At 40.1% G+C, this 27,254-nt stretch overlaps 1 protein-coding gene and 2 pseudogenes across 1 annotated transcript in view; all 3 read left to right on the top strand.

Annotated features, from left to right (window-relative positions):
* The window catches only part of PARD3B (par-3 family cell polarity regulator beta), a 587,816-nt gene that overhangs the window by 210,654 nt on the left and 349,908 nt on the right, over nt 1–27,254 (top strand). Inside the window, exons 12-13 of the mRNA XM_087706906.1 lie at nt 9,816–9,989; nt 21,811–21,943. Of these exons, the coding sequence (XP_087563032.1) occupies nt 9,816–9,989; nt 21,811–21,943 (307 nt within the window). The remainder of the gene's footprint in view (nt 1–9,815; nt 9,990–21,810; nt 21,944–27,254) is intronic.
* Nucleotides 13,908–15,050, top strand: LOC148049320 (uncharacterized; annotated as a pseudogene).
* Nucleotides 22,794–22,905, top strand: LOC148049319 (U4 spliceosomal RNA; annotated as a pseudogene).

Here is a 27,254-nt window from a genome sequence, read left to right as displayed (position 1 = left end):
TGAGCCGAGGTGGCGCAGTGGTTAGGGTGCAGTACTGCAGGCCACTGGTTCAAATCTCACCGGCTCAAGGTCGACTCAGCCTTCCATCCTTCCGAGGTGGGTGAAATGAGGACCCGGACTGTGGGGGCAAATTGCTGACTCAATTTGCTAAAAAAATTTGTAAACCGCTTAGAGAGGGCTGAAAGCCCTATGAAGTGGTATATAAGTCAAATAAATAAATAAATGCTATTGTTATTGCCATTGATTTCATTTTTGTCTGAAGTAAAATTATTATCTACATGAATCATATCTGTAGACTCTCCCCATACTTCTTTCATACAAAGAAGGTTGAGAGACCCAGACTATGGCCTTGATGTCCTTACAATAGAATAATTTGCATTGATTGTTACCTTGGAGGGGGGCTCCAGTGAAGCTAGCAAAATAATTGTCGATCAACTCCTGACATCATAGGTAAACAGACTGTAGGTCTCATGTAACAGAAAGAAACAAGTGTTGAAACCTCCCCTCTGAGAAAGGAGATAATCAGAAGGCAGAAATAATTAAATCTGATCAACTCTTAAATTCAGAGAAATTATTAGGAGGCCAAGCAAGAACTGATAACATGCTAGAAAATCAATGCTTTTGGCCACAGGTCCATCAAATGATGAAATCAATAGCTGACTCAATTTTTCAGTTTGTACATTATTAAGCTGTTGTGACTCAGCAGACGTCTCCTGTGAGACGTTTCGGGATGCAAGATTAACAATGCAGCTGGGGCTCGTTAGTGGCGTCTTCTGATGATAAAAGGACGGATGGTGCCACGCCCTGGTTGCAGGAGTCAACGTTCAACGTTCATTGATCCTAGGTCGTGGTTTATTTGTGAGAGACACTTGGAGAAGTGATTTGTTTTCTGTAACCCTGATTCAAGGAGACACTTGGAGAAGTGCATTGCTTTGTAAGAGTTTTGTTTTGCATTCTGTTATCTTGTCAGAGACTTTATTTATGTTTATTTCTGGGCTCGCAGCCAGTCAGAGCCGAGGACTGATAAAGTTCTTTCCTTTTAAGTTTGTCTGCCTGTCGTCTGTTAACGAGCGAGGAAGGGGGGACAGAACATTAAGCATATACCCGAGGATCCTTCATCCTGTTTCCAGCATTATTAAAAGCATTAATGACCCATGGAAGAAGAAACCAATGTAAGCTACATGATGAGGAGTAAAACTTTCTATTATAACACACACTGCCAAATTCTTTAGTGGTGAAGGCCACTCAAGGAAAGTTGCAATGTTAAATCAGTAATGCAAGCTAGATACCGTGGGCAGATGAACCTCTACCATGACAGCTCTCCTCTTCAGAATTTCCAAACACCTGGTGCCCTTGGCAAGCTATCAACTGTTTCTGTGGAAGAAGAAATACCCGTTTTCATTGTTTAGGATGTTTGTTTAGGATGTTTATTAACATTTGTAGGCCGCCCTTTTCCCCGAGGGGACTCAGGGCGGCTCACATAAAATCAGGGAGGGGGAATACAAACAATGACGTAGACACATATAATAAAAGTAATAAGCAACATACATTCATCATTCGGGAGGGGCGGCTATCCTTGTCCCCAGGCCTGACGGGCTAGCCAGTTCTTAAGGGCTGTGTGGAAGGCCTGGACGGTGGAGAGGGTACGAATCTCCACGGGGAGCTCGTTCCAAAGGGGCTACTACTGAGAAGGCCCTCCTCCTTGTAGTTGCCAGCCGGCACTGGCTGGCCGATGGAATACGGAGGAGGCCCAATCTATGAGATCTAATTGGTCGCAGGGAGGTAATTGGCAGAAGGCGGTCTCTCAAGTATCCAGATCCACTACCATGCAGGGCTTTATGGGTGACTAATAGCACCTTGAAGCACCTCATTGTTTTCCAACAGATAAGGAAGAGCTAGCCTTGATATTCAAGCAGAAGCTATTCGTTTCTCAGAACAACAGATAAATTTTGCCAGCTATGTAGCTGACTGTATTGCAAATTCAGTAGGAAGGAAAATAGCTTTGAGACAAAATACCTGGCTGAGGTAACGCCTACTCTCAGCAATCTCTAACTGTACTGAGGACTATCCTTTTGATGGCGAGAATCTCTCCAAGTCATTTCTAGGTCACTTCCTAGTGGCACTTTAACTCTCAAACTTTCCACTTTGAAAAATTTTCAGTACTTAATTTCTTAGTTACCACTCTCGTGCTGAACTGAAATACTCTGTAAAAGTGGGCTCAGGGGCAGAATTAAGAAAAGAACAGGTAATCAAAATTCCAAGTTAAAAATTCATTATACATACATAATGTGAAATGAATATATTGGAAATAAACTACCTCTAGATGTCTAATGTGTTCAATATGATTAACATCATTTCAGAAGCTAATTTAGCTCCACTGTCCCAATGTGTTTGTCAATACATTGTTGACATACAGACATTACAACTTATTTGAATGTATCTGAAAATATCTTGTGGAATGTTGAATGTGATTGATTAATAGAAATATGAAAAGTTTCCAAGATTTATAAATCTTGTAATATATCAAGAGGGCAATGTTTTGATGCATAATGGTTAGGTCAATCTACTATATCTCTTTCCAAAACATGGTTTCCTAGTTTAATATGGTTGTTAGATGACATCATTAGTTCCCTCATTAATAAAATAAAATAAAATGTTCCTTAGTTTTCTAATCTATTTGTTCTTACTTTTCATTTTCTCCTTAGATTCTGGGTTTGGTACGTTACTATTATTAACAGCTTTAATGACTGTTTATTAAAATAGATAGACAGACAGACTTGGCAGCAATGTAACATGAATATATTGAATGCCTTACGGGGAAATTAGAATTGAAAATACACATTTTATGGACTGCTAAGACATATGAGAGATGTGAGCAACTCTGACAAGTGCTTATAGAAAACTCTTAATGAATGCATGATTGAATCAAATTCATTGTAAGCGAGCTAATGGTTCTTCAATGCTACTTCCTCATCTGTGAGACCCTTTGAACTGTAGACTCTTTTAATCCATATTCCGTTTCTTCAAATTTATGTCGTCATTGTGAATAATCTGTTGCAATGTCTCTAAGAGTGATCTCTTTTTCAAAAATAAAATAACGATTGCTATATCAATTGCTCTTTCTGCTAGGTATTTCAGACCTAGAGGTATATAAAGGTACATTTTTTTTTACAACCTAAAATAATTTCAAAAAATTAACTCCTGTTATTTTGTCTTTTTTCATGTTATTTCTCTTTATTCTATGAGTTAAGTGCTTTTTGCCCAGCAAATAAGAACTGAGCATTGGGGTGGTACCAGTGGTGGGTTTCAAAATTTTTTCGAACCTACTCTGTGGGTGTGGCCTCCTTTGTGGGAGTGGCTTGCTGGCCATGTGACCGGGTGGGAGTGGCTTGCCAGCCATGTGTTCTCTCTCTCTCTCTCTCTCTCTCTCTCTCTCTCTCTCTCCTTCCTTTTATCTCTCTGTCCCTTTTTCCTTTGTTTATTTCATATCTCTCTCACTTTTTCTTCTTTCTTTCTTTCTTTCTTTCATTCTTTCTTTCTTTCTTTCTTTCTTCCTTCCTTCCTTCCTTCCTTCCTTCCTTTCTCTTTCTCTTTCTCTTTCTCTTTCTCTCTCTCTCTCTCTCTCTCTCTCTCTCTCTCTCTCTCTCTCTCTGTGAGTCTGTCTGTCTGTCTGTGTCAGTGGTGGGTTTCAAAAATTTTTGGAATCTCTTCTGTAGGTGTTGCCTGCTTTCTGGTGGATTTGGTAGATTTGACGAACCGGTTCTACCGAATTGGTGCAAACTGGTAGGAACCCACCTCTGCGTGGTACATACCTCATGCCATCATTAATATGCATGTTTGGTTAATGCTGTCTGATGGCTTAATTAACATTTCAGATTCTCTTAAAAATGTAATAATAAATGATGGCATCGTTCATTTTAAAAGATAACATAAAGTATCTACTAAAGATGGGGGGAAAAAGTGTGCTGGCCTCTTTTTACTTACTACATGTTTATCTTATTAAGGCAATGAGTGCCTAGGATATGGATGACAAAATATGGCAATTTCAGGGCAGGGCTTTTTAAATAATACACACAAGCGATGTCCCTTTATATGATGTCGTTAAGAATTGGAATACGGTGTTTAAAGTCTTATGCAATTGTGAAGTTTAAAGTCTTATGCAATTGTATGTGTTTACTCCGTTCCCACTCTGGGCAACCTAGAATACTGTGGGATCTTTCAAATTTCTAATTAAAAAAACCAATGTTCTAATTAAATCAGTACAAAGAGGTAACATTTAAACAATCAAACAAAGCAAAAGGCAGATGTTCCTAACCTGTCCTCTTTGTAGGTCATTTCAAAGCTTGGGACAGGCACAAATAGTGACCCAACAAATATGCTTCTGACTGTGGGAGGATTGTGAAAAGGCATTTTCTAAAGAATTGAAAGTCCAGAAAAACACTTTAAGAAGTCTTGGAAATAGCCTGGTTCTAAGTGATGTCAGTGTTTATACATCATGAGTAGTACTTTGAATTGTTCCTGGAAATAGATCAGAATAATCTTTTCTCTTAGCAATAATCTGGCTACAGGATTCTGTAGTTTCCAAACAAATTTCAAAGGCAGAACATTTTACTGAAATCCAAACAGAGCGTAATTAAGGCTCAGATCATTGTATTTAATTCTGACATCTCCAGTAACACACATACATAACAAATCTAGGAGTACATTGAATCTTCAGATGTGAGACTTCAAAGAAAGTATGATTGCACTGCAAATTTCACTCCCTGAGGTGACTTTTAGACAGACCAGGGAGATTTGTCTGGATTGCACTTCAGTTTAATTGCCTTTATCCAATTCATGGCCAACAACATAACACATTGATTTAGAGTTTAAATAGTTTGTTTAGGTATATTTTCTGTGTAATAATGATACCAACTCCAACATTCTGGGCCAGTGGTTGTCAGATAATTTATGTTAGATTCCACCAAATACTCGATAAAACAATCTTGTCCTACCATGATAAAAACAAGTAGATATATTTTCCAAGAGGACATGTTTATGCCTACAAATAATTTTATTGTTACATTCAAAAAGTATGGTTATACATAGCTGTTCTGACCCCCCCTCATCCTTCACCAAAGCACGCCAAAACAAGGATACTGCAAGGATTTATTACCACACAGAGAGGACCTTGGCAGCAATCCAGCACAGACAAGACATTGGCAGCAATCCAGCACAGACTAACTTTGGCAGCAATCCAGACTGCCAAGCTAGCCACGAAAGTTCTTCAACTTTAGTGAATACGTTGACTCCTGCAAAGGGGCGTGTGCACAATCATTCCTTTTATAGTCTTGAGAGGAGCCTAATTACCACCAGCTGAGTGCAATTATCTCCTGCAACTGCGTAACTGTTCCTTACGCCTATTAGCTCTTCGTTGAGGGGCATCCAGGGACAACTCCCTTGGCTCCTCCCCACTGCTCCAATGCATGACATCAGGATCACACTCCCTTGTCTCCTCCCCACTGGTCCACGGCTCAGGCGCCTCCTGGTGGCACCCTGCTCCGAGTTGGAACCCTGTCCAGGGTCCTCCACTTCCTCCAGAGCCAACTCATAGGGCCCTTGCTGTCGGAGTCTGGTGGCAGCTCCAACGGCTCCTGCTGGGCCACAACACATAGCAATGCTTCCGCCTTGTATACATATGTAGAAGTGAAGTTACAACAAGCTTAATTGAGTTTAGTTCTGACCAGGATTAAACTTGGATGGTGACTTTTATTGTATTTGCTAAGAAAATAATTTGACATACTTTTCCGTTAATAGTCTGAAAAAGATGGAGGAAAAAGCCTAAAGCCATAATAGAATGAAGGGCCACTAAGTCTCACTGGTGCCAAATGGTTGCCAATAAATGCTAGGAGATGTGTGAATTTAGAAAAAGAACCTATGCATAAAGTCCTGCCTGTTGCTATTTCTTTCCTCTTCCTCTTCTTTTTCCATCGGATGTTAGCCTATAGTTTCCTGGATAGATTGAGCAGGAGTTGGGATAACTAGCTGTTCTGACCCTCCTCGTCCCACACCAACACACACTCCGAGCCAAAGATAAGTTACGACATTTAATTAACAGACAGACAGGTCCTTGGCAGCAAACCGGCACAGACAAGCTTGGGCAGCAATCCAGCCTGCCAAGCTCACAATAATGTCCTCCGACATTAGTTCCTGCGCTGACTTCTGTAAAAGGGGCGTGTGCACAAGCAGTCCTTTTATAGTCTGGAGAGGAGCCTAATGACCACCAGCTGAGTGCAATTATCTCCTGTACTTGCGTAATTGTTCCTGATGCCTATTAGCTCTTCGGTGCTGGGCATCCAGGAACAACTCACTACTGGCGTCCGGATCACTCTCCCTTGTCTTCTCCCCACTGGTCCAAGGCTCAGGCGCCTCCTGGTGGCCAACCAACCTCTCTGTGCCCTGCTCGGAGTCAGAACCCTGTCCAGGGTCCTCCACATCCTCCGGAGCCGACTCATAGGGCCCCTCGCTGTCGGAGACTGGTGGCAGCTCCAACGGCTCCTGCTAGGCCACAACAACTAGCTTACTGAAACCACCTACCATCTCTGGCTTCTAACACATGGAAAACTAAAAAAAAGGCAACTTATGGCTTGGCAATGTATGCAAAAGAAGTAAGCTGGATTCAACGAGGGGGCTGATGTATCAGAACCTACAGACCTAAAAGAGTCAAGATGTGAGAACAGAAAGGCTGGAAGGGAACCGGATACACTTGGCAGCTCTGAGCTACATGCACTGACTGGGGAAGCTCTATAAGCTGATTTTAGATTACTTCTTGAAAGCTTCTCCATATCACTGGTCTTAGACCAGAGTTCCCCAACTTTGTGGACTGGTGGGGGGGGGATAGGGAGGTAGTTCCACGTGAGTCGTGGGCACAAAGCCCACATGCATTTGTCCATTGCTCATGCAAGTGGGGATGCGCATGCACACGCTCACCCACCGGTTCCACAGCATGGTTCTGAACAGCTCAAGCCCAGTAATGGGCCATGATCTTGGGATTGGGGACACTTGTCTTAGACCATTGAGAGAAGAACTTAAACATACTGTATTTTTAGGAGTATAAGACAAACCTATTTCTGGGTGCGTCTTATACATTGAATACAGCATTTTTGGCCTCCTGAACCCCCACCTTTGCAAAAATGGCCATTCATAGTCTTTAGGAGGCTTCCAGAGTGGTCCTGGGGGCTGGGGTGGGCACAAATGAGCAAAAAATAGGCCGTTTTTTGCTCATTTTTGACCTCCACAGCCTCCAGTAGCATTCTATAATTTTCCTAAAGGCTATGCATGCCCTTTTTTTTTTTTTTTTTGACAAAAAACAGGCCCGTTTTCGCAAAAACGGGCTATTTTTAGGAGGGCTGCAGCATGCAAAAACTTTTTTTTTAATTTGCCTCTTCAAAATCTTGGTGCATCTTATACTCTGGTGCATCTTATACTCCGAAATATGGTATTATTCATGTATGCTTGGGCCTTTGATTTTTAGTGAATATCTTGGCTATAGATTTTTATTTTGTTTTAGAAAGGTTTGGAGAATTGTAACAAGAAGAACACTCTTGATTTTTTAAATTTGTTGCAAGGAAACGTGTATTGTATTTTGCTATATTTTGATTAAGGCCATGAGATATATATTGTTTTGATTTTTTTCCCAGCACGCTGCAACAAAATGCTTTGAGCAAATACAAGACTGTTGCTACCTTTCAATTATTTATTAAACCAAGCTATTGTAACTAGAAAGTGATTAATTTCTGCTCATTTTCCTTGCCATTCAGATCAAATCAATCTCTTTATGATCAAAGATCAGCATAAATGGAGGGTAGGATACAAGAAATTTTAAAACATAAAAAGTATTTAAAAAAAATTAAATAAGGAGTTTAAAAATATAAAAAACAAATACCCATTTTTTAAAAACTGGATTCTGATCTATTATCCATCGCATCTTTCTGTGCAGCAATTGTAGTGAATATCTAAGCCATATATTCCATTCATAACCAAAACGTGAATGATAGATACGCATCGTGTCTTTCAAATCAATTGTGAACCAAGTAGAAAGAAATAAATTATTTGCTTTAGCAGGTAATTATTACCATTTCCGTTCTATTTGTGTTCTTTTAAATATTCCAATTTTACCCACACTCCCAAAAGTTTTAGTAGTACTCAACATTTCTTCTCATACGAGAACCCCTGCTCCAACTGGACCACACTTTACTTCAAAAACATTATTGATTTTTAAACCTTTTATTTTTCCTATCTTGCCTTTAGGTTACTTAGCAATAATACACTGGGCAAGTGTTGTGGGAAGGTTATAATAAGAAACTTCTCTTTGTGACATGTTTTCTTCGATGCAACAAAATCTGTAACTTTGGACTTGGATGACTAAACTAATTATTTTAAAAATACCTAATACTCTTGTCATTGAGAGATAATTAATGGCTGTTACAAGTGTGCCACGCCTCTCAAATATGATTTTTTTCTTCTTTTTACATTCAGATACACACAGAGAGAGGGAGGGAGAGAGAGAGAGATTCACATTTACAAATATTCCATTTAGGTGCTTTCTTTCTTTCTTTCTTTCTTTCTTTCTTTCTTTCTTTCTTTCTTTCTTTCTTTATTATTTATTTATTTATTTATTTATTTATTTATTTTATACACATAAGCACATCAACAGAACACATAAACACATTAACAAAAATAACCACATAACTTAAAAACAAAATAGGAACAAGAAGTTCCATCGTATATCATACAGCAGTTCCGTATCGGTTTCTTTGCAGTTAGTGTTTTCCCTTCTATAAATTTCTATCTTGCATTCGTAATCTCCTTATTCATTATCCATTTTTATATACATTTCTTTATTTATTTATACTTAGCTACTTATGATCAAGTATTATTTACCAATATTGTGCTTTAGGTGATTTTTTTTTTTTTTACTATTATTATGTTTTAATGCTTTTATTTGCTGGTATGTGTGTGTAATAAAATTGATTAAATTGTGTAATAAAATTGTAATAAAATTGATTGGTTGATTGAAATAATATTTTTATAGAGAAAACATTGTATTGTTATATTGTTCAGAGGTCATACATCAAAAAGTAAGGAAAGAAAAATACAACAACCAATGTGAACATTTATTATAATGTATATAATAAATTTTATCTGGGAGCTGACTTTTGTTATACTCCGGATGTCAGAGTTGGGCATAAGGTTGAGAGATCCTGGGTTCTCAGAAATTGGCTCCTTTGGGTATTTACTATGCTCTCCTTATTTCTACGTGTTGTAGAATGCAGAATAGGTTTTGGAATATGCTTATAGCAATAGTAATCATGAAAATTCTGCTAATAGGGTGTTTTCGTGACCCGACAAATGTGCGATAGACATATGCCCGCGGACAAAACCATGCCAACAAAACCGCGACGTGAAAATCACACCCACAAATTCGCGACATCAAAAGCGTGATGACAATAAAATTGGAAAAAAAAAAGGGTTAGGGTTATAACATGCGTATGCGCGATTTTGTCGTCGCGCATTTGTCGGGGCGCTATTGTTGAAAATCAATTAGGGATTTTGACGTCGCGGTTTTGTCGTCGCGGTTTTGTCATCACGCATATGTCTATCGCGCATTTGTCGGTGAACCAGGTGTTTTAATATGATGGAGATATGTGTTTTTGAAGTATATAGAATTTTATGGAAAATGTAATGCTTCATTTTTTAAAAAAATGCATTTAACATGTTGTTGACTGATAATTTAAAATTTTAAAAAGATGGGGCTCTCTTTTCTTTTTTTACAGGATGGGCGGTTACGAATAAATGACCAGCTTATTGCAGTAAATAGTGACTCTTTGCTTGGAAAATCAAACCATGAAGCCATGGAGACTTTGAGGCGTTCCATGTCTATGGAAGGAAATATTCGTGGCATGATACAACTGGTAGTTATCAGGAGGCCAGAAAGGCAAATTGAAATGGTAGGTGAAACATTTTTTTATCCACCCATCTTTGCATCTATTATAGCACTACCACTAGCAAAACCACTCTCTAAGTCAGGGGTAGTCAACCTTTTTATACCTACCACCCACTTTTGTATCTCTGTTAGTAGTGAAATTTTCTAACCGCCCACCGGTTCCACAGTAATGGTGATTTTATGAAAACTTAATGAAAATGTTTTTAAATAATGCTATGATTTTTTTTTTAAAAAGTCAATTAAATTTTAAAAAAGGAAAGTGCTTCAGTATTGGACAAAACCCCAACCGCCCACCCTGAAAGCTGGAACACCCACTAGTGGGCGGTAGGGACCAGGTTGGTTACCACTGCTCTAAGTGGTTTACAGAGTCCATATATTTCCCCCAACAATCTGGGACCTCATTTTACTGACCTTGGAAGGCTGAGTCAACCTTGAGCCTGGTAAGATTTGATCTGCCAAACTGCTGGCAGCCAATAATCAACAGAAGTAGCCAGCAGTACTGCACTCTAACTACTGCGCCACCATGACTCTAAGTTCATGTTGTGACTCAGCAGAAGTTTGCTGTGAGTTGAGTCGGGATGCAGGAATAACAATGCAGCTGGGGCTCATTAGTGTGGTCTACTGGAGATTAAAGGACTGATGGTGCCACACCCTGGTTGCAGAAGTCAACCTTCACTTGTTCGTTCGTGGTTCGCCGTTCATCGGTCGTGGTTTGTTTGTGAGAGGTACTTGGATAAGTGATTTGCTTTCTGTAACCCTGATTCAAAGAGACACTTGGAGAAGTGATTTGCTTTCTTTCTGTAAAACCTTTTTGGCAGAGACTTTATTTATGTTTATTTTTGGGCTCGCAGCCAGCGTGAGCTGAGACTGATAAAGTTCTTTCCTTTTAAGTCTGTCTGACTGTCGTCTGTTAACGAGCGAAGAAGCGGGATCAGAACAGTTCATTATATGAAACGTTGACCTGAGATTGCTCTAATTAATAGTGACATTTACCAATCTTGATACATGCTAAACCATTATGTTTTTGAGAACTGCTAAATAGGAAAAGATTTATCTCCGATGTGACTAAAGAAACCTTAAGACAAATTCCTTGGTGTCCAATCACACTTGGCCAAAAAAGTATTCTATTCTATTCTATAATTTTTTTTTAATTTAATGTTGGGTTTTTTTCTTCCTTTGTGAAGATTCATAGGTTGTCAAAAATGTGCATATTCTCATGTATTGCCAGGTCCTTAGTATTATCGAGAAATGCAGCACAAAATGCAAGTTCTACCTTTTTCAGCAGAATTTGCTAAGTGTTTCCGCCATTTCTAAACTGTCCCAATTAAGAGCCTATTGCCTTCCAAATATTTGAAAAAAATTATCAGCTGACATAAAGGTTTGCCTGAAATTTCATAGAAATATAGAATTAAATTGTCCAACGTTTATTTTGTTAGTGATGAAGGGCTTTGTGAAAATTCTTTTGACCAACACATCACTTGGCCCATAAATCTTTCTCCTCCTCTTTTTACTACTCAGCCAGCAAACCCAGATGACAATAGAATAGAATAAAAATGGCATGGAATAGAATAACAGTGTTGGAAGGGATCTTGGAGGTCTTCTAGTCCAACTCCCTGCTTAGGCTTGCATACCCTTGTGTTAAAATATAAATGTTAAGTATAGTTTCTCTTAAATCTTATTTTCCATAATGCGCTAACAGGAATTGTCAGATTATTTTTCATGCTGTCCTTGAAAAACCAAACATTGTTCCCAAATTGCAAAGAAGAATATGTATTTTTTTTGGGTAAGTGATTGCTAATGGTTGAGCTTCAATTCTTGCAACTTCCTCAGTCTTAACTGTATTAATGTGCATATATGTATTAAGGCTTCTCTTATGAAAACAGAGGTATGAAAATTGGTTCCACCACAAATCCATGAAGCCCTTATCCGCGGAGACATAAGCACAAAGACTAATTCGCACCGTTCAAAGCACTAAGGAAAAATGCGACCCTACCGCGATGACATAATCGCGGAGGGCAAATCCGTGCATTCCCAAGCACTCAGTACCCTAAACCTAACCCTAACCCTAACCCTAACCCTAACCCTAACCCTAACCCTAAACCCTAAACCTAACCCTAAACCTAACCCTAAACCTAACGCTAAACCTAACCCTAAACCTAACCCTAAACCTAACCCCTAAACCTAATCCTAACCCTTACCTTAATTGAAATCGGCTTTCTGCCGCGGCACCGTTTTAAAGCGCTCTTCTGTTGCCGCGCTGTTGTCGCAGCGGTGATGACGCACGGTGATGACATCGCGGCTTTAGCAATGCGCTTATGTCTCCGCGGATAAGGGTTTCGCGGTTTTGTCGTGCCACGTGAAAATGTAATATACCTTTTCCATGTGCCTTGTGAAAAATGCCTAATGCGCATTATTGAGTCTCACTCGTTTTAAACACTACTTTTTAGAAAATAAAATATGCTTACAGTTCAATTGTAATTCCATTTAGAGCTAAAAAGTATAGCAAAAAGAGCCATGACCTGTTCCTTCTGTTGCCTGTTTAAAAATCCATTATTTTTTTTATTGGCTGGGACACTAATGGCATCTTTTCATGACTGTTCTGTTTCACTAACTGAGGACCCTAATTAGGCGGCATACTGATCAGTTGTTGAGCTATTGATTTGGTTGTTTATCAAAGACCTAGAAAAGCAGGTTTTCATCCCATTGCTGTTAATTTAAAAGTATCTCCGCATGAGCTACCTGCATTTGCTTCAAGCTTACTGTGCCATAGATATATTTTAACCCCAGAAAAGAATTACAAATTGTAGTGCAGAGGACATATAGTAAGCTAATGGTTTTTTTTTTTAATTATTATTCTTCTTTTGAAAGTTGAGAAGAGATGCTGTACTGGGTAAAAATGCCTTATTACTTATTAATAGAAACTTTAATATTCTAGTTAAATAGCTTCTATATGATTTCCTACAATAATACTTTCAGTAAAGTGCTGAGGAATATCCCCACTCCTGCTAGTCTCAATCAGGAACTTTGCAATGTGGTTCACCGACAAAAGGGCGACCGACAAAACCGTGCTCGACTAAACCGTGGTGACAAAACTGCGAGTTCTAAACCACGCCCACGAATGAGCGCTGAATTGTGCCGACAACAGCGCGGCGACAGAAGCGTGCTGTAAACCTAACCCTAAACATAACGCTAACCCTAACCCTAAACCTAACCCCAAACGTAACCCTAACCTTAAACCTAACCCTAACCCTAACCCTAAACCTAACCCTTACCTTAAATTAAATCGCCCTTCTGTCGACACGCTGTAGTAAATCACCCTTCTGTTGATGCACTGTTGTCGACGCGCTGTTGTCAGCGCGTTGATGACGTCGCAGTTTTAGCGACGCAGTTTTGTCGGCGCGCTTTTGACGAGGGCGATTTTGTCGGGCCACGTTGCAATGCTAGGTCAAGCTCTCACAAGGGTTGGTTAAAGAGGGGAAAATGAGAAAATTGGGATTTAGCTGAAAATTAGTTTGACAAACTGTTTCCACTCCAAGACTATATTTTTATTGGCAGATATTATCTTCATATGCCTTATTATACAGATAGAATTATACAGGTGTTTTAAAGTCACTGATTACTGAAACTCTCAAAAATATGTCAAAAGACAAAGAAGGACGGGAAAAACAAAATTGGCAACCTGGAAAGTATAATAGAAGGAAAAGCAAATAATTCAAAACATCGCTTAAGAATAAAAAGAAAAAAAGACTTCAAGAGCAAAATGCAAGAGATAAAAATGAGTTATTCATAATGTTTTGGAGTGAGATTTGGAAATACTAGAATATTTAAAGGAAGATAACTTTATTTACAACAAACAACGGGAGAAATGGGTTAGGAAACATAACACAAGAGAAAGAGGTTTTAAGAGGAAAGCAGGTGGAACATGAACTGTGTTTGTACAGCCGAGGTGGCGCAGTGGTTAGGGTGCAGTACTGCAGGCCACTTCAGCTGACTGCTAGCTGCAGTTCGGCGGTTCAAATCTCACCGTCTCAGGGTTGACTCAGCCTTCCATCCTTCCGAGGTGGGTAAAATGAGGACCCAGATTGCGGGGGCAATATGCTGACTCTGTAAACCCCTTAGAGAGGGCTAAAAGCCCTATGAAGCGGTATTTAAGTCTAACTGCTATTGCTATTGCTACACCTATTAGATAAAGGGCTCATTTAATATTTATTTGTTTGTTTGTTTTTCATATTTCTTAGCCACACATCACCCTTGTATTATAAATTGTTATATAATATATAGATTATAAGTATTACATACTTAGGTTAAAATAATATTATACAATAATAAAGTGGACAGTGAACAAACTTAAAGTGGACAGTGAACAAACTTGGTTATGGTTAACAACAGGTACATTAAAGAAAGAAACAGAGTCACTAATCCTGGCTGCACAAGAACAAGCTATCCGCACAAATGCCATTAAGGCCAAAATCGAAAAATCCTCTGATGATGCCAAATGCAGATTTTGCAAAGAAGTTGATGAAATTGTTGATCACATACTCAGCTGCTATAAAAAAAAATCGTGCAGACTGATTATAAATTGCGGCACAATTCAGTAGCACAAATGATCCATTGGAATTTGTGCAAAAATTACAATATTAAAACAGCAACAAACTGGTGGGAACATCAGCCTGAAAAAGTCACCGAAAATCAGATGGTCAAGATCTTGTGGGATTTTCGCATACAAACAGACAAAATACTGGTGCATAATACACCAGGCATCACACTGGTTGAGAAAAATAAGGTCACAATCATCGACATCGCAATACCAGGTGATAGCAGGGTCGACGAGAAGGAACATGAAAAAATTGTGAAATACTAGGACTTAAAAATTGAAATTCAACAATTATGGCACAAACCAGCAGTGGTAATTCCAGTGGTAATCGGCACACTGGGTGCTATTCCAAAATCACTGGAATTACATTTAAAACAGTTAAAAATTGACAAAATCACCATCAGTCAAATGCAAAAAGCCGCACTGCTTGGATCCGCACACATATTACGAAAATACGTTACGACGTCCTAGGCCCCTGGGTGGGGCCAACTAATAATCAATGCCAAATCCGGCGAAACAACTGACCGCTGTGATACAATTCTGTTGTTGTGATAATGATAATAACATAATCCCATACCCCACTCCAGTGACAACACACATTCATATCAGCCATTTAACGGGTTCCATCTGGTTCTGCCTGCTGGCAGAAGCATGTCTTTGGGGCCTTCTGAAAGAGCCTCAGAGTGAAAGCCAGTCTAATTTCTGCATGGATAATATTCCAGGGGGAGGGAGCCATCACAGAGAATGCCCTACTTCTGGTTTCGCCTCAGATTTATCTCCTTAGGGGATGGGGCCCACGATATTCCTTGCCTCCCCACTCTAGTGGGTTGGGTGGATCTGAATGGCAAGAGATGGTCCCTCAGATAACCTGGTCCCAAGCCACGAAAAGTTTTAAAGATGACAACCAGTACCTTGGATTTCACCTGGAAGCAAATTGGCAACCAATTCAGTTCCCTCAGGAGAGGTAACACAAGTGCCCACTGAAATCTGCACAAAACCTTGTGGGTTTACTGCATTTTGGACCAACCAGATGCTTTTCAAGGGCAGCCCCATGTAGAGCACATTGCAATAGTCAAGTTGGGAGGTGACTAGGCCATGAGTGACTATGAGTAGGGATTGTTGGTCCAGGAAAGGACATAACTGGCACGCAACCCATAGTTGTGCAAAGGCCCTCTTGGCCACAACTGCTACCTGCTCGAAGAGCAGGGGGCGCGAGTCTAGGTGAACCTCAAATTACACATTGGGTCTGTTTGGGGCAGTGCCATACTATGCAAGGCCAAAGGTGGCAATTCTGAATAGACCAAGAACCCCAAGCCAAGAGCTACTTGGTCTTGCCTGGGTTCAGTTTTAATCTTTTGCTCCCCATCCAACCCCTAACAGCCTTCAAGCACTGTGAGAGGAAGGTCACAGCATTGCTTAACTCAGCACAGGCTGAGATATACAGCTGAATATCATCGGCATATTGGTGATATCTTAGTCCATGGTGACGGATGAACTCACCCAACAGCTTCATGTAGATGTTGAATAGGAGAGCAGAGAGTTGTGAGCCCCGCAGTTACTTTACTGATCTTCTGGATTGTTACTACAATGCCCCGGATGTGGTATTGATATCTTGTGGCAGTCTGCTTTCCAAAGTCCTGAAAAAGATTTGATGATCATTTCTTTTGCTATAATATAATAAATGTGGTAGGGGATTGGCTGACCATCCTGATGTGATGTAGGCAATGTTGCTCTTTTTGAACACTACTGAATCATCTTGAGGTGGTAGGCTGAACCAAGGTAGGCCTCAAGTCTGAACCAAACTAGGGTTTCATGATATTAAGCCTTAAATGTTCACATATAGAAATTACAAAGTCTGAATTTAAAACATGGTGCGGTTGACACAGGTTAGAGGGAAGTCTGCACATGAAATCTGCTGAAGCGAAGTATCTATTTTAATCTATCTGCTGGCTTGACTGTAAATCTGTGTGGTAGACATATATTGCTCCATTCGCTGATCCATGTATACTTCCTGTAACTTCCTGTAACTCAGGGGCAAATCTTGAGGGGTGTTTCCAAAACTAACAGATGGCTTTAGCTGAAAGTGATAAACCATATAAGGAAGTTCCTGAATTTCATTCAAGGTTCAGGCCAATTATTCTTTGCTATGAACCTGCGCAAATAAACTATTCCTTCCCTGAAGAGCTGGCTTGCGCGTCCTGTTTTTTCTACAACAATCTGAAGGTCCCCAAGACTCCCAAAGCTGCATGCTGGTACGTTTCCAGAAAAAGAGAAGAGGACGATTCCGTACCAGAGAAACTGCTGGCCAGCATAACTTAAACTGTTTAATTCTCAGTCGAGAATTAATCTACTCCAGAAGGGAATCTAGATGCAGCAAGGCACACATTTGCTACCACCGAAAGCTGCATGTATAACCTGTAGAGAGATGTTTAACTTCGAAATGCTTGGACAGGCACACATAATTCAAGCTTTTGTTTTGTTCTTTTATTGCTACTTCTCTATTACCATCACTTATCAGAAGAGCCTGAGGGAAGTAGGAAAGAAGGGGGGGGGGAGGAAACTGATTTGTTTAGCTGTTGTAAAACTGTGGAAATGAAATACTGTCTACATTGCTTCACATGCCCACAAATGAAAGTACTAATTTGCATTATCACGGCAATAAAAAGAAAGAAAGAAAGAAAAAAAAAAACACAGGAAGATATTGTGTGCTGTCCATTACATCAGTTCCAATAAACTCTGGAGACCCTTAGAGCCGAGGTGGCGCAGTGGTTAGGGTGCAGTACTGCAGGCCACTTCAGCTGACTGTTATCTGCAGTTCGGCAGTTCAAATCTCACCGGCTCAAGGTTGACTCAGCCTTCCATCCTTCCGAGGTGGGTGAAATTGAGGACCCGGATTGTTGTTGGGGGCAATATGCTGACTCTGTAAACCGCTTAGAGAGGGCTGAAAGCCCTATGAAGCGGTATATAAGTCTAACTGCTATTGCTATTGCTATTATGACACTGGCATTCTCAGCTTATATGGAGAGAAGGAAAATGAGTCTTTGTGATTTAAAAAAAAAACTTTAAAAGTACCAATTTAGAAAGATGTAAAGGAAAAAAATGGGATTTTCTTCTTTTCCCCACGCCTTAGACATATATTGAAATTGTGAGGAAGTTTCAAGAATAGACAGGTGTGCATAAAATGTGGCATGCAGATTATTTTCTGACTTATTATTGCTTTTTAGATGAACAGATTCTTGACAGTGAATGGTTTATAAGTCTTATTTTAAATGTGAACCAGGACTCTTATCTTGGTTTGGTTTTATGCTTTGTGCAAAACTTTTTCAAAATGCACCCACAACCCTCTTCAGACTAAGCTTTATTTTTAACTTTTTTCCCTTTGAGGGCCTAATCTTCCTTGAGATTAGATAGCCCAAAAGAGAGGTGAATATGTGAACTTTACATCCCAAGGCACATAGCTGGTTCCACAACTTGAAGAATATTGAAGAACCCTAAGTTAGGAGCAGTGGTGGGTTTCAAAAATTGTTTGAACCTACTCTGTCGATGTGGCCTCCTTTGTGGGAGTGGCTTGCCGCCCATGTGACCGGATGGGAGTGGCTTGCTGCCCATGTGACTGGATATGAAGATGCCGACGACACTTGTCAGAACCACCTTAAATTACCTCACAAACAGCACTGGCATGCATAAGAATAGGATGTAAACTTGTTTTTTAAAAGGCATCTTTGGTTTGCGTTAAAACAACTTCAACACACGCAATGTTCTGATTGCCCCACAAACGCAGTAGTCATCCTCACCTTTCACAGAGGCACTGAGCTTTATAAATATCAGCATGATAGTGTAGAATAATCATATCCAAGGACCAGTGGTGGGTTTCAAAAAAACTTTGGAACCTCTTCTGTAGGTGTGGCCTGCTTTCCGGGTCCACTGGTGGAACCTCTTCTAACCGGTTCAGTAGATTTGACGAACCGGTTCTACCGAATAGCTGCGAACTGGTAGAAACCCACCTCTGGTTAGGAGATGACTATAGTAATGTACTTAATTAATTTCAGAGGGTCTTAGATTCTAGCCTAATTTTAATGATGGTTTTAACCAACTATTGTATCCTGAATGCTAGAAACACGTCCTGTGGTTACAATTCTGCAAAACGAAGGCCAATGTGTCAATGCTTTGCAAATAGTTTTAAAAGAAGGAAATGTCCTTTGAATTGTTGTGAAAATAGGATTTTTACAGCTACTCTGTGAAAATTAGGAACAGTTAATCCGTATTGCAAATTAATATTTTAATTCCATGTAGTAAATTGTTTATTTTTTTACAAGGGAAATGTCAGAAGAAATTTGGAATGGTGATTGATGTGAAAAAAAAAAAAAACTTTATAAAGCCAGATACATTGGCATGTGATTTAGGGGTATGCCATTTGTTTCCAAAGCCATTCTGGTGTGCATTCATTACAGCACATATGTGGCAGCCACTGAGAGAAGGGAACCAGCTGGCTGTCAAAAAATTACCATTGGCAGAGTTTTTCTTGTCTCGACAAGACTACAAGCTGCCTTCACAGATGGAGTAATAATGGGAAGCCAGTTGCGGTCAGAAGATGCACTACATGTATTTTGCCTCTTGTGATATAATATGGGACTTTGCTAAATATTCAGTAGTCTTCTTTCTTTTTAGCCCTCCTCCAGTAAAAATAAACCCCTCTCAAAAGAACTATTTGAATGTTTTCTGCCATTGTTTCCCATGGATGCTGCTTCTTTATTCCCTTTTTAAAATTACTTATCGTAATAGCTATGACTGGTGTTAACTTGCCAATCAGATTTGCCATTAGAGGCAGCTGATAGTCAATTAAGTGTTAGAAACAAATGATGGCAGACTAAATGAATACACAAATATATTCACCAAGAATAGCAATAATTCTCAGGGAAAAAAGAAAAACAGATAGTCAGAAGGCAAAGCCCATATTCCTTGCCCAGGTCTCATTTCGAAACTTGGAAAAAATGAGGGATATTTGTGGAAGAAATTTAATGCTGCTTCATGTAGTGGTGATCTATTGGGTGCCACTGAGGTGGCGCAGTGGTTAGAGTGCAGCACTGCAGGCTACTTCAGCTGACTGCAGTTCAGCAGTTCGGCGGTTCAAATCTCACCGGCTCAGGGTTGACTCAGCCTTCCGTCCTTCCGAGGTGGATGAAATGAGGACCCGGATTGTTGTTGGGAGCAATATGCTGACTCTGTAAACCACTTAGAGAAGGCTGAAAGCTCTATGAAGCGGTATATAAGTCTAAGTGCTATTGCTATTGCCACTTTAAATCTCAAAATGACACTACTCAGTTACATGGGTTCACCCACAAATGCGCGCCCGACAAATGCGCACCGACAAATTGGCGCCGACAAAACCGCGCCCACTAACGTGCGCCGACAAATGCGCGCCAACAAAAGCGCGCCATCGAAAACAACGCGAAAACAATGGTAACAACATTAACAACCCTAACCCTAATCCTAACCTAAAAACCCTAATCGCGCTTTTGTGGGTGCGGTTTTGTCGGCGTGCTTTAGTGGGTGCCATTTTGTCGGCGCTGTTTTGTCGCAGCGGTTTTGTCGGGTCACGAGTTACATGGAGATGGCTACCTTGAATATTGACAGATGCTGCCAATTTCCTTAAGCTTTGCTGATTAGTTCAACGTCTTAGCGCTTCTTGCAATTTACACACTTCCAACAGGCTGCAGAGATCACAAGAGACATTGCCAGGAGAAGCAAGTGTGTACCTGAATGAGCTAGTGTAGCTGCTGAGTCCAACTCCAAGGACATGATGATAATAAAAAGTATACTTTGTCCTCACTCTTCACTCAGAACTTCCAGGTTTAGTGGAGAACTTAAAGCTGGAACTCAGGCAGGAGTGTCTCTTAGTGCTGTTGGCCAACCCATTGTGCCCTCAATCAATTGAAGGGTATGAATACCCATGATGAGATTGGGTTTGACACACCTGCCTTAATCTCTTCTTTAAAGTCCTTCCCATGCATTAGTCCAGTGGTCTCCAATCTTGGCAACTTTAAGACTTGTGGACTTCAACTCCCAGAGTTCCTCAGCCAGCAAAGTTGGCTGAGGAACTCTGGGAGTTGAAGTCCACGGGTCTTAAAGTTGCCAAGGTTGGAGACCACTGCATTAGTCCATTTCTATCACTTTGGAAAAGACACTTTAACTATCCAACATCTTCCCCCACAAGCCAAAATTCTGGGCTCCACCCATTCGAGTGACATAATGCTGTTGGCCAGGTCTCAAACAGCCCTTAGTATCATCTGCATGAGGTATGGCTGTTCAGCACAAGCACATTCCAGTCTTAGGGGATAAAATCACAGGAATTAGTTCCAGTTGCAATTTCCTTTTAAAATTATTAATAACTATTTTAAACGTCTCAAAGGTGCTTTTTCAAAAGGCAAGTGGACTGTTGTTGTTATTTTCCTTGAGGAAGAAGACTGTTTTAAATGTAGGTCTGTTCATATTCAAGTGCGAGTGTTCACAACATACAATAAACGTTTTGGAAACAATGCATAGATTGGGTGGTTTCTAAGAAATTGACAAAGTGTTGCATTATTACCTTAAAGACTGGCAGATTTATTATATTATATACCTTGGTGAATCACTATCAACTACCAGATGCATTATTTTTACATCTTACACTAGGGATTTGTAGCTTACCAGAAGCTCCAGCCAACATCGAGAGTGATAAGAGTATCTTAAGAGTTATGGGTCAACAACTTCTGGAGGGTTGTTGTAAAACATTCAAGTGTTATTGTTGTAATATAACTCCTTGTGTAGGTGTGGGTCACCCATGGCCCAGTGCATAACAGGGCATGTGCAGCCACGCTGAACCACATAGTAAAAAACAAACTCCTAAAGAACATAACATCCTGATAGTTCGTAACATAACATCCTGATAGTTCACTCTAGATGTGCCTTACACAATGACGCCCAGGATTTGACCATATATAGACAGAACTTTCCTGAGCAGTAGATTAGCAATTGTAGCTTGACAGGCTGTCTTAAATCACATGCCGATTGTTGATTGCTCCTCCTGCCTTTGTCCTATCTCAATAAAAGGGGCTCCCAGACCCCCAATCTGGGTCGCTCCATCCCGAGAAAGCTCGTGGCCGTGTCTTTTCTCAACATTGGCCTCATGGACGAACCACGGGTACATCGCATGTTATATTACGGTAATAAATATGATTTTATTTTGTTCTAGGAATGCAAAGAACCCGATATGTTATTTCCAAAAGCAGAGGTTGAAGGGAATATTAATTTCACAAGCACTCCTAAGCAAAGTGATGCTGCTGTACAGTGTTTCGTCACATATTGCCCTCAGGAGAAGTTAAAAGGTAAGCACTATGCATTGGGCTTGGCTTCTGCCTTTAACATTTCGTGTGTGTGTGTGTGTGTGTGTGTGTGTGTGTGTGTGTGTCACTGTATTATTTTCAGAAACTCATAACAACCTAGAAAACAATTAGCTAAAGTGCAGATTGCAAAATATCTAACATTTTATGAATGGTGGAAAAGCTGACTCTGAGTTGATGAATTGGTTTCTTTGCCATAAATTCCAGCTTTAAATGGTTGGTTTTAGAGCACTTGGGGCTCTAAAACCAACTTAGAAATACGAACTGTAATTTCAGCATTTATTTTCTATCAATCTTAAATAACTCCATTGTTACTAAACTTAGATATTGTGTAGAATGGGGTGAGGTTGCACTGTTGTGCAGTGCAGAAGCGAAGAGATTTGTTGTCTGTTTCAGGAGTCAAAAAAGACTTGACAGAATAATAGCAATAGCAATAGCAGTTAGACTTATATACCACTTCGTAGGGCTTTCAGCCCTCTCTCAGCGGTTTACAGAGTCAGCATATTGCCCCCAACAACAATCCGGGTCCTCATTTTACCCACCTCGGAAGGATGGAAGGCTGAGTCAACCTTGAGCCGGTGAGATTTGAACAGCTGAACTGCAGAACTGCAGTCAGCTGAAGTAGCCTGCAGTGCTGCATTTAACCACTGCACATTTAACCACTGCGCCACCTCGGCTCTTTTACTAATGTAAAAGTATGAACCAATGTTGTTAAAAAAGTAAAGAAACCTGTGAGAGGTTGTTGAAGAATTAATCCTAAGAATAATAGGGTACTGCTTTACTGTTAAATGTAGAAATCTATTGGTTTTAATTTGGATGCATTTATTTCCGCTAGAAAACTGTGCAGTGGCGGTATCATAAGCCAGTGAGGTTTATCCGAGACATGATTATTGCTAATTGAAGTGGTTCATTGATGTTCTTCTCATTTCTCATGTATTTCTATAAATCCTGGCTTTCTGTCAATTTACTTTGGCTTTTTTAAAAAAAAGAAATCTAATATTCTCGTGGAAAAGATTAAGAGTCGCTTCTTTAAAGTAATTTTGCTTTGCCTATCATTATTTGAAGAAAGACTTAAAAATCCAATATTGAAATGCCAACCTCCAGTCTATTTTTACATGAATCATCTAATACTTGCTACCCTGAGGTCCTCGGTTTGTTCCTCTGCCAAGCCGGGGTGCAGACTCAGCGTTTGTTTCGAACAACCTCTACAAAGAAGTCTTACTTCAGTGCCAGCAATTTCACATTTCTGTTACTGAAAGATTACTGGAATCTGCCTCATCAGAGGATTTCTAACGTCCCCCTGAAAACTATGAAGTTGCCAACAAACATATCATTTTGGTGGCTATGTCACCGGTTTCCATTCCAAAAACTCAATATAGTAATTCTTAAAAGGGCTATATATACCAATAAGGGAAGATGCGTGTGTGTGCGCGCAAGTGCATTTATATATATATATATATATATATATATATATATATATATATATGTATGTATGTATGTATGTATGTATGTATGTAGGTAGGTAGGTAGGTAGGTAGGTAGGTAGGTAGGTAGGTAGGTAGGTAGGTAGGTAGGTAGGTAGGTAGGTAGGTAGGTAGGTAGGTAGATAGATAGATAGATAGATAGATAGATAGATAGATAGATAGATAGATAGATAGATAGATAGATAGATAGATAGATATGTGTGTGTGTGTGTATACATACATATATACATATATACATATATACATATTTACATATTTACATATTTACATATTTACATATTTACATATTTACATATTTACATATTTACATATTTACATATTTACATATTTACATATTTACATATTTACATATTTACATATTTACATATTTACATATTTACATATTTACATATTTACATATTTACATATTTACATATTTACATATTTACATATTTACATATTTACATATTTACATATTTACATATTTACATATTTACATATACATATATGTTCTGACCCCCTCCTTCATCCAGTAACGAAAGCCAAGACACGCTTAATAAGAATGTCCTTTAATAGCAAGTCCAGACTCTCGGTGGCTGAAAGCCAAGTAAACAAACAGATAAGGACTTTGGCAGCAAGTCCGACAAACCTTGGCAGCAATGCAAACAAACTCTGGCAGCAATCCAGCCTGCCAAGTTCGTTTCTCTTTAGTCCAAGCGTTGACTTCTGCAAGAAGGCTGCGGCACAAGCAGTCTCTTTTATAGTCTGGAGAGGAGCCTAATGACCATCAGCTGAGCGCAATTACCTCCTGTAATTACGTAGTTGTTCTTGACGCCGAGTAGCACTTCGATGGCGTGCATCCCGGAACAACTCACTGTTGGTTTCTGGATCACTCTCCCTTGTCTCCTCCCCACTGGTCCAAGGCTCAGGCACCACCTGGTGGCCAACCAGCCTCTCTGCGCCCTGCTCGGAGTCGGAACCCTGTCCAGGGTCCTCCACATCTTTCAGGGCCAACTCATAGGGCCCCTCGCTGTCGGAGTCTGGTGGCAGCTCCAACGGCTCCCGCTGGGCCACAACACATTGTATACATATACATGTACAAGTACATGTACATGTATATGTATTGGGCAGCCTATAAATGTATATGTATGTGTATATGTATATGTATATGTATTGGGATTGGGTGGCCTATAAATCGTACCAATAAATAAAATAAAATAAATAGCAATAGCAATAGCAATAGCAGTAGACTTATATACCGCTTCATAGGCCTTTCAGGCCTCTCTAAGCGGTTTACAGAGAGTCAGCATATTGCCCCCAACAATCTGGGTCCTCATTTTACCCACCTCGGAAGGATGGAAGGCTGAGTCAACCCTGAGCCGGTGAGATTTGAACCGCTGACCTGCTGATCTAGCAGTAGCCTGCAGTGCTGCATTTAACCACTGCGCCACCTTGGCTCTAAATAGATAGATAGGTGGATGGATGGATGGATGGATGGATAGATAGATAGATTATATAGATATATAGATACACTGTATACAAACACACACACACTTTACTATATAGGTTAATATCATTATAACTGGCCTTTGTGATGTTAAAGTAGGCAAATATCTGCCTAAATATCTCAAAAAGCAGGTTTAAAAGTGAATTCAAAATAAATTAATTTATAATTTACCTTTAAAAGTATTGCTGAGCCAACAGTCTTGAGTTATTCTTACTTTACTTATTTACAAAACTAATTTTAGGGTAGTGTATTACTCATCTGATAAATTTAGGGCCTACCTGGATTATATTGTTCAAAAGTCACCTAAATTGACAATAACCATTTAATTTTTCTATTGCTATAGAGGGACATTATTTATATCAGTGTATTAAAGTATTTGCACCAAACATTCAATTTTCCCAGCTCTCATTTGGTGCCATTTAGGTCCATATATTTTTTATTATTTTTTACTTACAGTTTTCTTGTCTATCATGTACTTATCAACTTTCATTTATTTTGATGGTTTGGGTAGAATCTGTGAACCTGGTTTTGATGTGTCATGTCTAAAAGCTTTATGATATTTTAGACACCGGGAGTTAAGATTAATCATAAAGTGATCCTCAACTTTCATTTAACAATCTTTCAAAGTTGTAACAATGCTGTAAAAAAGTGACTTAAAATGATCCTTGCACTTACGACTATCATATCATCCCAATGATAACATGGTCAGAATTCAGGTACTTGGCAACCAGCATCTATGTTGTGGTGTGAGATGAGGAGGCATGGGAATCAGGGTCAACATCAAGGCAACCTGAGACCTCTGAGGAGAAAGAGGGAATGGAGCTGTCAGAGAGAGAGAGAAAGAGAGGGAGGGAGGGAGGGAGGGGTAGAGAGAGAGAGAGACGGAGTGTGGGTCATCTGTCAGCCCTCAGATGGAGAGTCAACAGCCCCCAGGTCTGGAGGTGGCTGATGAGGAAGAGGAGGAACATCTTGGTCCAGGGCCTGATGCGTGGATGCTCAGAAGGCAAAGGAGAGGAGAGCAGTGGAAATTCGTGGGCTGATCCTTGGGAAGGAAGAGCCACTGCTGTTAGTGAAGCCCTATCCTAGCTCTGGGGATAAAAGGCAGGGAGCAGAGATGAATAGATAGGCAGACAACTATTCATGTCCCAGCGCGACGAACATGTTAGCCTGCAGTGAGATAGAAACTTTTTGCCAGGGCTGCTGGCGCTCCTAATAAAGAAATCTTTGCAGTAACTTCAGAGGGTTTGTCGTGTTTGGAGAGCTGGGTCAGAACCAGTGGTGGGTTTCAAAAATTGTTCGAACCTACTCTGTGGGTGTGGCCTCCTTTGTGGGAGTGGCTTGCCACCCATGTGACTGGATGGGAGTGGCTTGCTGCCCATGTGACCGGATATGAAGATGCCGACGACACTTGTCAGAACCACCTTAAACTACCTCACACACAGCACTGGCATGCATAAGAATATGATGTAAACTTCTTTTTTAAAAGGCATCTTTGGTTTGCGTTAATACAACTTCAACACACGCCATGTTCTGATTGCACCACAAACGTAGTAGTCATCCTTACCTTTCACAGAGGCACTGAGTTTTATAAATACGAGCATGATAGTGTAGAATAATCATATCCAAGGACCAGTGGTGGGTTTCAAAAAAGTTTGGAGCCTCTTCTGTAGGTGTGGCCAGCTTTCTGGGTCCACTGGTAGAACCTCTTCTAACCGGTTCGGTAGATTTGACGAACCGGTTCTACCAAATAGGTGCGAACTGGTAGGAACCCACCTCTGGTCAGAACAATGTACTAATGACAGTTGCAGCATCCCAGGATCATATGATCACCATTTGTGACCTTCCTAGCTGGATTCTGACAAGTAAAATCATACAATACTGTGTGAGCCACTTAGTGATTCTCTTAATACCTTTGTCAGAAAAAAGTTATAGAATCAGGAGCGAGTCACTTAACAACTGCCTCATTTAGTGATAGAAGTTTAGGTTGACTCAGCCTTCCATCCTTCCGAGGTGGGTGAAATGAGGACCCAGATTGTTGTTGGGGGCAATATGCTGACTCTGTAAACCGCTTAGAGAGGGCTGAAAGCCCTATGAAGCGGTATATAAGTCTAACTGCTATTGCTATTGCTAAGTTCTGGTCCCAAGTCCTGGTTCTCAAGTCGAAGATGACGTATGAACTGCAGCCCATTTTTTTGAGCCACAGTTCTTGGCATCTCAGCAGTGATAAGAACACTTTTTTAATCTTATAACTGTAATTAAAAGTCCATCATCAACCCTTTTCCCAGGGGGAAAGCCAGCTTTTTAAGGCCTTCCAAAAGTCTAGAAG

The sequence above is a fragment of the Thamnophis sirtalis genome, unplaced genomic scaffold (assembly GCF_051295495.1).
Source record: "Thamnophis sirtalis isolate CommonGarterSnake01/CBP01778 unplaced genomic scaffold, rThaSir2_p1.2 scaffold_1, whole genome shotgun sequence".
NCBI lineage: Eukaryota > Metazoa > Chordata > Lepidosauria > Squamata > Natricidae > Thamnophis > Thamnophis sirtalis.
The sequence above is the reverse complement of the archived record's forward strand: the minus strand, read 5'-3'. Positions and strand labels throughout refer to the sequence as shown.